This window comes from Myotis brandtii, unplaced genomic scaffold, assembly GCF_000412655.1.
Source record: "Myotis brandtii unplaced genomic scaffold, ASM41265v1 scaffold393, whole genome shotgun sequence".
In the NCBI taxonomy this organism is placed as follows: Eukaryota; Metazoa; Chordata; class Mammalia; order Chiroptera; family Vespertilionidae; genus Myotis; species Myotis brandtii.
In genome coordinates this window covers 1,677,332-1,689,550 of record NW_005365070.1, presented here as the reverse complement: position 1 = coordinate 1,689,550, position 12,219 = coordinate 1,677,332, and the positions used below count along the sequence as shown (strand labels likewise).

The 12,219-nt window shown below is 37.8% G+C and overlaps 1 protein-coding gene across 1 annotated transcript in view; it reads left to right on the top strand.

Annotated features, from left to right (window-relative positions):
- GPC3 (glypican 3) overlaps window positions 1-12,219 on the top strand; it is a 371,123-nt gene that overhangs the window by 176,983 nt on the left and 181,921 nt on the right. Inside the window, exon 2 of the mRNA XM_005872825.2 lies at window positions 7,226-7,920. Coding sequence (XP_005872887.1) covers window positions 7,226-7,920 — 695 coding nt within the window. The remainder of the gene's footprint in view (window positions 1-7,225; window positions 7,921-12,219) is intronic.

Genomic DNA, 12,219 nt, shown 5'->3' with positions numbered 1-12,219 from the left:
CCAATGGACACAGACACTGGGGGGTAGGGGAGGCCCGGGGAAGGTCAAGGGGGGGGGGAGGAGACATATGTAATGCTCTTTGTAATACTTTAAGCAATAAAACAAAAAAATGTAAAAATGAAAAAATGATTGGATACATGAATCACAGTGTTTAGAAGGTTAAAAAAAACTAGTTTTCCAGAAAAACGAATGGAAGGTAAATAAGAACTAATTGGGCTATTGGGGCAAATGGTTGGTCAACTTGTTACGGGGTTGCAAACTTTCCAGTAGTTATGGATACTCATTTTTTATTTCTGAGAATCCTTTGAATGAATGTTTTTTTTAAATATGTTTTTATTGATTAGAGAGAGAGAGGAAGGGCAAGGGAGAGAGAGAAACATTTAATTGGTGCCTCCCACATGCACCCCATCAGGGACTGAACCCGCAATCTGGGTATGTGCCCTGACCTGACTGGGAATCACACTGGTGACCTTTTGGTGCATGGAGTGATGCTCAACCAACTAAGCCACACCGGCCAGGGCAAGTGAATCATTTTTAATTGTCTTCTCTGGTCTGTAGAACCCTTAGGGGAAATATCTATCACTCTATTGTTCTAGCTATCAGTCTGTCTGTCTACCTATCAATGAAATGATATATGCAATAGCCTTGAAAAATATTTATTTCACAATTAAAAAAAATTAATTGATGTAACTTGGTATTTAGAAGCCTAGTATGTGAAACTTAAAAAGTAAGACTACATACATTTATAGTCTGGTCATGGGTCTGCACAAATAAATGGTTTATATTTAATAGCAACTTATTTCTAAGCTTGCTCAATTCTGGTTAAATTCATGTGGAACATAAAATGCCAGAAAAATGGAACAGAAGTTGGAGCAACATTTTTAGTCTCTTCTGTATGAACTATTCTAGAAAATGGGGGTGCGGTGCTTTTCCTACAACCTAATCTTATCTTTTTTTAAAAATCCTTACCCGAGGATCTATTTTCCATTGATTTTCAGAAAATAGAAAGGAGAGGGGAGGGAGGGAGAGGGAAAGAGCAAGAGAAACATTGATGTGATAGAGACACACCGATTGGTTGCCTCCTGCGAGTGCACTGACCAGGCCAAGGATAGAACCCAGAACCCAGGTACCTGCCCTTGACCAGGAATCAAACCCAAGACCCTTTGGTGTATAGGCTGATGCTCTAGCCACTGAGAAACACTGGCCAGGGCTAATCTTGCCATTTTTATGTGGCTGATTTAAAAAAAAATCATTGAGTATTCAAAAATAACATTGAAATGTGTTGCCTATTTGGGTGTTTTGGTCCATTAACTTTTTCTGGTGGTTTTTCCATTTAAAATTACATTGATGCCATATGGCATCTATTGTGTGTTAAAACTCCCTAACTCATGAAATAAATGTCAAAGCAGATTGGGAGAAAAAAAGGGGGTGAGTTAACACTATGGTTCTAGTCACTGCTCCATCAAGACAATCATATACTTTATATTTCCAGTAGCCCAACTGTCACCATACATAGTTATCACAACATTGTTGACTATATACCCTGTGCTTTACTTACATACCCATGATTATTTTGTAACTATCAATTTGCACTTCTGATTCCTTCACCTCTTTCACCAAGTCCCCCTCCTCCTGGCTTCTCTGGTTTTAACTGAACTATTTTTTTATTTCATTTTTTCTCCTCTCTTGGCATATCAATTATATTTCTTTTTGAAAAAATTGTAGTGTTTTTCTTAAATTTTGTAATATATATTTTTAACTATCTGAAGTCCACTTTCAACTCACTATATTGTATTGCCTCACTGATAGTGTGGGTACCTTATAACAAAAGATTTCATTTTACCTTTATTAATTCTTTCTCTGATTTTTTTCTTTCTTTCTTTCTTTCTCTTTCTTTCTTTCTTTCTTTCTTTCTTTCTTTCTTTCTTTCTTTCTTTCTTTCTTTCTTTCTTTCTTTCTTTCTTTTTTCTTTCTTTCTTTCTTTCTTTCTTTCTCTCTTTCTTTCCAATCTCCTGACTTATATAATTTCCCTGAAAAGCTGCTTTTAACATTTCTTGCAATTGGAAATTTTCATTATTTTTTGTCTGATCAATTCTTTATTTCTTCTTCCCTTTACAATGATAATTTTTCTGGAATCAGAAATCTAGGTTGGTGATTTCTTTCAGCACTAAATATTTCACTTTTCTCTTTTCTTGCTTGCATAGTTTCTGACTAGATGTTAAATGTAATTCTTATCCCTGTTCCTTGATAGGTAAAATAGTTTCCTCCTCCATGGCTTCTTAGAATATGTTTTCTCTATCTTTCTGTAGTTTAATATAATATGCCTAGGAGTAAGTATTTTGGTAGTCAATCAGGAAGGCTAGAGGAGGATTAAGACCTTTAATTGTCCTTCTCCTAGGTATTAGGATTTGATAAAGTTTTGCTCCTTAGACAGGCATTTGTTATGGAGAATGGTCATGGCATATTTCTAAATTATTACTTTTCTTTTCCCCCTGCCAGAAAAACAAGGAGACTTTTCTTAGATCTCTACCATGAGAACTTGTTTTCTGGAGGTCAATCCTATGGAAGTGTGGGGGCTCCAGGAATTGTTAACTCTCAAGCTAGTCCATATTCAGCCTCTATCAGTTTGTCAAAATTATCAGTTAGGTGTTTATACCAGTTTATGACTCCAGCAGCTTTTGCTTTGGGTAAGCTGATCTCAGCCATAATTCTCTGTAATTTGTCTGTCTTCCCAGATTTCAGAGTGAAAGTTCGCCTGTGACATCAATCCCTTGAAGGGTCTAAGAAAAATAATTGATTTTCAGTTTATTCAGCTATTGTTTTGTTGTTGAGGATGGGAATGATGACGTCCAAGCTCTTTATATGTTGGAGCTGAGACTAGAAGTTCCCAACAACCAGTTTTCAATGATGAAGTATGTTGTGGTATTAGCAAGGGCCTTGATGTTAGACTGATCTACGTTCAAATTCAGGCCCTAGCATTTAACTAGAGGTGTTACCTTGTGTGAGTCACTTAACTTGTCTGTGTCTCAGCTTCTTCCCCAAATAAAAATAATACCAAACACATATGGTTTTGTTAAAGCTAAATGAGAGTACACATGTGAGCAAATTTATTACAGATCCTGATATGTACATTGTAGGTACTTCATACTTTCAGTTTTCTTTTCCTATTAAGGTCCTTATGCTGGAAAACAAGGACTATTTTTGAGCCCAACCCATGGTGTTGCATTCATCCTAGGAATTAAAAAAAAAGTTCTTCTTATAAAGTATTTGCCATTCTTACAATGCTGAAAAACTACCTTGAAAAATGTAACCTACTTATATAAAGACTACCTTATTCTTAAGGGCTTATGGAAACCCCCTGGTTCATTTATTCCTATTTACCCACCACAAGTACACTATCCTTTTAAAAAATATCCAGTCTTCTACCAAAAAAGGCCCATGAAAACACATTTCTTTCTGTCTAGGTTGAATACAGAAACATCAGCACCAAATACTAAGGATAGTCATTTTGCTACAGTGATAGGCTCTATGTTCTGGGCAGGGGGAAGAAGTTATTGAGCCATTTAGAGGGAGTAAATAGCCTGATTGCACACTTCACATATCAAACTACATCTGGAGAATTGTGTCCATTGAGTACCATAATTTATGGAGGATGGTAACAATACTAAAGTGTGTCCAAACAGTGGTGACCAGGATGGTAATGAGGACATCTGCAAATCTAGAAACCTTGCTATATTTGGATATATATTAATTCAGTTTATTAGATCTATTTTCTGTATCATTTATATTGTAAAACAAAAATTAGAATATTTTCTGTTTAGTAGCTAAGTTTTCATAGTATCTCTGATTTTACATTGTTCCAAATTTTCCTGGACATAGCTCTTGACCACTTCCCAGGAAAAAGACAGAGGAAAACCTCCCCTACCCTAAGGGTATAAATATTATCTGACAAAAAAAATCAATGAGCTGAACTTCCTTGCAGTAATTCTAGCCCTTGGCTTCATTCCATTAAACCTCAAGTTGCCAACCTCAAACTGAGCATCCTTTTTCATCTAGTGTTGGCTCCTATAAGTCCCCAAGGAGTCTTTGCTTGAGTGGTTATGGTTTGGTCTGTTGCCCAGTGATATAGAAGTAAGGGGGATGGGCAACATCTAGAGATGTGCTAAATGGATTCTGAGCTGTGAAAGTTGGAGCAGGGAGCACATGTGAGCTTCAGGTTAGATATGAAACCCTAGCTCCTTTCCCCACGGCAGTATGTGCTGTTGTTAATTCTTTCTGCAGAAGAGTTCATGATCTTTTGTAATTTTTTTTCTATTGATCCAACAGTGTTAGTAACAGAAACTTTAAAAAAAGTTATGGCAGTATAGTCTATGGAATTTCACTGTCATATGTTTTGCATATTAGAGAACCAATGCCCTGTGCTAGAGATGAAATTTGCCTTGTAGTGAATTCATTTTAGGGTAACTTAGATGTTTGAGATCTACATATCTCTTACCTCAGGCTTTGCCAAGGCAAAGGTGTAAGTATGACCCTACTTTGTTGGTCTTTGGGCTGCAATTTATCCTAATATGTTTCCATTCACAGAGAAGAAGCCAGTGAATCTATTTTTGTTCATAGATCCAGAGACAGAGAAGCATTGAACAGACCGTCAAACCTCAGAGGGAAGGCAGGGGAGGGTGAGAGGAGGGGTTAGAGATCAACCAAAGGACTTGTATGCATGCATATAATCAATGGACATGGACACTAGGGGGGTGAGGAGACATATGTAATATCTTAATCAATAAAGAAAAAAAAAAGAAGCCAATGGAAAAATAATGAGGTTAAAAGAGAACTTAACTTTCTATAAAGGTTTTTGAAATTATGTATGTTGGCTTTATGGCCGAGGGCAGCTAGAGTGTAACCATTACTGAGAGAAACCAGTCTGAGTTGACTACTTCTACTTTGCAGTTGTGTGACTCTGAGACAAGGCTTAAACTCTGCTGAATTTCAATCTCATCCTCTATAAAACGGGGATTGCAATACCAAATCATAAAGTTGTTGCAAAAAGTAGTTATTATAATATACTTAGAAATGCTTTGTAAATGCTAAACCATATAGCTTGTGAGCATTTTAATACAAGGATGGTGTATTATTTATCTCAATCTACCTAGCATTTATATATGCCTAGTACCTTGCACAGAGCCTGATATATAAAATAAATGATTGCTAGTTAAAATTTAAATGAATGAGTATGCCCTGTCCAGGTAGCTCAGTTGGTTAGCAGTGGTTCTCAACCTTCCTAATGCCACGACCCTTTAATACAGTTCCTCATGTTGTGGTGACCCCCAATTTCATTGTTACAAATTGAACATAATTACAGCATAGTGATTAATCACAAAAACAATATACAATTATATATGTGTTTTCCGATGGTCTTAGGCGACCCTGTGAAAGGGTCATTTGACCCCCAAAGGGGTCTCGACCCACAGGTTGAAAACCGCTGGGTTAGAGCATCATCCTGATATGCCAATGTTGTGGGTTTGATCCCTGATCAGGCACCTTTAAGAACCAACCAATGCTTTCTCCCCATCCTTTCTCTCTCTCTCTCTCTCTCTCTCTCTCTCTCTCTCGATAAAAAAATTATTTTAAAAAATTAATGAGTAGTTTTAAATCTCCATGTTTCTGATGATTTTAAATAATTCATTGATGGATCCTTTGTTTGAGGCTAGATGATCTCCTGGCCTCATTAAATCTTTAGATTCAATGTTTGAGAGTAAAGTAGCATATGGGGTTAGGAAGAGATTGTTACAAGATAGATAAACTTTCCAGGAATTGCTTGACGTTCTAAACAAAGCAAAACAAACATATGAAGATACAGCAATTGATAGAAATGAAGATTAACTTTCTCAACTGGCCTTGGAAGCCTAGTGAAATTGCATTGGCATCTGCTCAAGATTGCAGGGCAAGCCATAAGCTCAAGGGAATAATCTAGCAAGCACATTCTACCTTGTGAGTGATCTGGGGCAGATGGTGGTGGCACAACCTAGACATCACTTCTGCCATAGCTGACTGAGATGCTGGACTAACTGATCCCAAGGAGCTGTTGGAGTATATAGTCTCTCCAGTAGTCTGAACGTGGTAATAATTTGATTTTTCAAGCCTCATGAATTGGCATCATTTGGAGTACATCTGTCAGGGACCTTTGCACTTTGGAAGGAAATGAAAGAAAGTACTAAGTTAATTTTAAATGTCTTAGGAAACTTGGTTATTTTGTTTGTTTTTAAACTGTCTTATTCTTGAAAAACCTATTATTTTAGTTATTTTCTCTTCCCTCATACAAATGTAGAACTCTGATTATTTGGAATAATTTATGTCTGGAGTGTTTCAGTTTGAAGAAAATGAGATGGCAACATGACTACTTTCTCTTTCAAACCAATGACACTAATTGGGTCTTATGCCAAGGGGCAGGGGCAGCAGATGTAATCCTGAATTTATAGCTTTTGAAGAATAGATAAAGCTTCTACTGGAAGCCAAATTTACCAAAGAAGCTTAGCAATTATAATTCCAGATGTTCACCTTGCAAATACCAGAGGTGTTGTTTTTAATTTCAAATATATGGATAAGTGCATGGATTGCTTTGTTTCCATCCAGATACCCATTTAAGGAATATGTTCCATTTCCAGATATGGCAATATATCAGATAGCTCTCTTTAAAGTTATCTAGAAGAAAATCTACCAAAAATGGTTAAATTTGTGATAGTTTTTATTCTTGGCTAAGAATTTGCCTCTCCTCCAGGACTGAACAGGCCTAAATTATTATGTGAGTTTATATAATATATGATTTGTTGTCAAATATTTATCTCTGTCCAAAAATGAAATGACTTGAAATACAAGAAATTTTTAACTGAATAAATCAATGAGAGAAAGAAAAATAAATTCTCATTTAGCCTATTTTTAATCAGAATTTTCATGAGAGGCAAAATGTTAACTGAATCCTGCCTTTTGTCATTTGAAATATAATTAGTGTGTTTAAGAATTTATGTACACATCAGGGTTTGGACTTTATATTCAGAAAGGAAAATTGATTTATAAGAGCAGGCAACTGCAGGAGTTGAGGCAACCTGAGTCAATTATTTAAGGCAAATGGGACCTTACTCACCACAGCAATAGAGAAATTTCTAATTCAATTACACCCTGTATTTTCATGCTTTAATTTGTTGGCATTTCTCTATTTCTTATTTTACAGAGGCCTTTGAAATTGTTGTTCGCCATGCCAAGAACTACACCAATGCCATGTTCAAAAACAACTATGCGAGCCTGACCCCACAAGCTTTTGAGTTTGTAGGTGAATTTTTTACCGATGTGTCTCTCTACATCCTGGGTTCTGACATCAACGTGGATGACATGGTCAATGAACTATTTGATAGCCTGTTTCCAGTTATCTATACCCAGCTGATGAATCCAGGCCTGCCTGAGTCAGCCTTAGACATCAATGAGTGCCTCCGTAGTGCAAGGCGTGACCTGAAAGTATTTGGGAATTTCCCCAAGCTTATTATGACCCAGGTTTCCAAGTCACTGCAAGTTACTAGGATCTTCCTCCAGGCCCTGAATCTAGGAATCGAAGTGATCAACACAACTGATCACCTGAAGTTTAGTAAGGACTGTGGCCGAATGCTCACCAGAATGTGGTACTGCTCTTACTGCCAGGGACTGATGATGGTTAAACCTTGTGGTGGCTATTGCAACGTGGTCATGCAAGGCTGTATGGCAGGTGTGGTGGAGATTGACAAGTACTGGAGAGAATACATTCTGTCTCTTGAAGAGCTGGTGAATGGCATGTACAGAATTTATGACATGGAAAATGTGCTGCTTGGACTCTTTTCGACGATCCATGATTCCATCCAATATGTCCAGAAGAACGGAGGGAAGCTGACCACCACCGTGAGTACCAGTCTACAGTTTTCAGAGGAACTGGGTCCCTTTGGGAGGGGGAAGCCTGGCTAGTAGCAGGTGCTGTTAGAGATAAGTGAGAACAAGATCAGAGGGTTGGAAGAGATGAAAGACTGAATGACCTCACATAGTTAGGCAGCACATTGAGACCACAGGTTATGGAGTCACAATGCCTGGCTTTGAATTTTGCTGTGGGAACTTGAGTGAATCATTTTATCTTTATGAGCCTCATATTTCTGATTTATTAACTAGGGATAAAAATAATATCTTTTTCACAAGGAATAATATATTAAAGCACTTAGCATGTGCCTGGAACATGGTAAGTCTTCAGTAAGTATTAGCTATTAATACCATTGTTGTTAGTTATCATAATCTTCATGACAGCCCTTTGAGGTAGGAGCTATTATCTTCATTTTATAAATTAAAAAACTAAAGCTCAATAAAACTGTAACTTGCCCAAGGGTACCCAGCTATAGTTAGTGGAAAATCCATAATTCAGAAATTGATTAGATCTCCATTTAATTAGGTTATCACCAATTTCTTTTATTCTGATTTCACTCTCATGTTCTTAATCATATATATCACATTACCATTTTAAGTAATGACTTTAAACTCGGGAGACCTATCTAGAACCCACTAATTAAACCTACATAAGAACATAAGCAAGGCCAAACATGTTTTCAAAGTTGTTGTTTTACAGTCTTGATTATATGACAGCCTGATGCGGTTTGTGATGGGATAGCTCTGCAAGTGAAGCAGCAATTTACTTTGTTTCAGTTCCACATTGTTAGTTACATTATACCTGCTAAGCTAGAGTGCATACATTCAGAACCACGGGAGGCACCCACTTTACAATGTAGAGCAGAATATACAGCCAGGAGCTACTAGCCAGATCCCACTAAGGTGGTGGTGACTGATTCCTGAATGCTACCAGCATTGTGGAAGGTGGTGACAGAATCATCTAATACCCTACCATTGTTGACTTCCTACTACATTTCAGTTGCTCTGATGGCCAGTAACCCATGAGATAGGCCTTAATGGTGTCCCCATTTTACACAAGAGAATATGAAGGTTAGAGTGGTTAAATACCTAGCCCAAGATCTCAAAGTTAGTTAAGTAAAGGTGGGGGAAACTGGGATTCAAACATAGGCTTGGTTGACTTATACTCTTAGTTTCTAAGCGGTGCAACTGCTATGTACTCTGAGACATTGTTTACCCAGAATATGTAGGGCAGATTGGGCCATTTAACCTTGTCTTTAAGTTCTGGAAATGATAGGGATAATTGGTTTCTTTGGTGAATTAAAGTAGTAGGGAGGACAGAAATGATGCTACTTATGGAGTTGTTCCAATTGTCCCATTTACAATGTTAGCCATTTAAAACACATTTGCTAAGAAAATATTTTATAGTAAAATGAACAGAAATGCCCTATCTAACTATAGTGTTCTTTGATGACTAATTATTCCCTTGACTGCTTTATAATTCAAGACCAGATTCTGAGGCCTTATGCAAAAGTAAATTTCACAGAACTAGAAAAAATGAAAAGTTAGCGCATTCACATGTTCATTAACCTTATATTGATTGAGTGTTCACTATGTGTCAGACACAAAGCAAGGATGCCAGGGGTGTGGAAATGTCTTCAATAAGAGGAAAAATAATGAGACAACATTAAAGACAGGGTATAGGAATGTTTTAAGTTTGCCTCTGATATTGGTCACTTGACAGCAACACAATTGATAGCTGATAAGGAATTAAGTACATGGTTTTGATCAGGCTCCAGGCATAAATATTTATTTAATTAACTTTTATTAAGCATCTGTTTTGCTCATGGCACTTTGTCAGGTGCTGGATATTCGAAGTTATTTAAGACATAGTTCTAAGTCTTGATAAGGTCAGTCTAGTTGACTGACAGACATGCAACTGAATAAATTTTACCATAATCAACATTTCACTATAATGTGAATGTTGGAAGCATCATGAGAGATTATCTAGTTCAATTCCACTGATTTACAAATGAAGAAATAAAGTCCAGGGAGACTTGCCCAAAATTATATGATTAATGGAAGAGCCAGAAGTAGAATCCAAGGTCTTCTGCTGTTACAATCTAACTAGTGTTCTTTCCACTGTACGTCTGTCTCCCATTAGACTGTCCCAGGCTTTCATTCTAAAAAGCTCCATTAGGATTTTACAAAAACATTGTGAACTTAAATTGGATAGCTATTTTAGGTTGCCAAACCTGCTATATTTTAGGTGTGCAGGTGTGTGTGTGTGCAAATGTGTAGGGGGAGTACATTTCATGTCATTATCATTTAGGAAGAAAGTTCTTGGTTGTGAAGAGGTGCTCAGTGATGCAGTCCCTTTCTGTTTTGGCCATTAAAGGTCTGATTCCCCCCAGCTTCCAGCTGGTTATGAGAGCGTGAAGTCTGCCTTCCCCCAGGGATGCCTGAACTAGACCAGAAAGCATATGTAAACTCTGCCTTGTTAATGTTTTATGATCACCAACTTAAGTAATATATACCAAATGGTGGGAGTGGGGAAATCATTGACCAGGTGTGATCTAGCCCATATTCTCTATGGGTCAGAGAAGGGCTGAACCATTTATAGAGGAGGAGGGTAAGTGAGGGCTGAATAGATTGCAGAACTCTATTCATGTTAACAAATCCACAGAATGCCCCAAAGCAAAAACTGATTTAAAACTAAAGCATTAATGAGATTATTTTCTGTAACACTGTGACTTTTCTATTGTGTTAATAAGTAAAACCTTGCCGGTCAGTCCTACTTGAGATTAAGTTGTAGTGAGAGACATCTTTGATAATATGTTCTTCCTGAGCTCTGTTGGGACAGCCTTTTAGCTAGCTGTAAGCTATGCCATGAGGTTTGCCATATAGAGATTTTACCCAGTTGTTTTGGTGGCTACCATGTACCAATTAATAAGGGCATTTCATGTACAGATTATGAAGGGCATTTCGCTCTTCTAAGTGAATGTGGAACTGTTCAATTTTTATAAGTATGACCTATTAGTGCTTTCATTGTCCATAAGATAGTTTTAAATTCTACCAAGTGAATGCATGCAAGTAAATGTAGGGATGTTGTAAAACATCCAGGTTGCAAACTTGGCTCACCATCACAATCACCTGGGGAACTTGTTAAACAAATTCCTGGAGTCCACCCTGAGGATTTTGATACCATAAGTCTGTGGAGAGGCCAGAGAATTTGTTATTTAAAAAGTGCTCCAGCTGTTTCTGATACTCCCTTGGGCGCAAGCCCTGTCTCCTTATTTGGAATTGAATGGCAATTAATGGCAAAGTTAGGACCTCGGATTCCTCATCTATAAAATGGGGTTGCTTTATGGGATTAATTAAAATGATTGATAGGTTCAAAGTATGTGGCAAAGTTTGTGGCACATGGCAGGTACTCACTAAGCCCCAGTCCAGTACTCTTTCTATTACATTTTTCTAAATGCCAAATGGACAATGAGTTTTGCATAAACTTATTTTTAAGTCCCAGAATGTTTAATGTTATTTTAATCCTCAGAAGTGAATAAAAATTGTGTATGAGAAGGTGAGAGAGAGAGAGAGAGAGAGAGAGAAAGAGAGAGAGAGAGAGAGAGAGAGAGAGAGGATAGGGAGAATAAGAAGGGGAAAAAAGAGAAAATTTGTACTGCAAACTCCAAGTTAGTATTAATGATGGGACTGAACTGTAAATAGTTCTATCTTGACTCTTTAACTACATTTGTGAACTAGGTTAAATATCTTAGCCCATAGTAAGTATCCAGTATATCTTTAATAGTATATAGGTGATCAGAACCAAGATGGCGGCATAGGTAAACACCTGTACTTGCTGCCTCCCACAACCACATCAAAATTACAACTAAAAGACAGAACAACTATCATCCAGAACCACGGGAAAGCTGGCTGAATGGAAGTACTACAACTAGACAGGTAAAGAAGAAATCGTATTGAGACTGGTAGGAGGTGCGGAGGCAGGGAACGGGCTGGCACCCAGGTGTGCCACTTTTTTAATCTGGAGGGAGATATAAGCTCCCACTTGCTCTGAGCTCCAGTGCTGGGCGAGACTCTGGGGGACCCAGACACATATGGGGAGAAACTGGACTGTCTGGCAGGACAGGGAGGCAGGGTGGCTTTCTTCCAGAGGGAGGTGCTCACAACAGTCATTGTTCCTGTGCTAGGACCTCCCAAGTGCAGGACTGATTGGTAGCCATTGCTGTTTGCTCCACCCTGGAGATTCCCTGAGACCCCACCCTATCCAATTTACAACCCCACCCAAGCTGT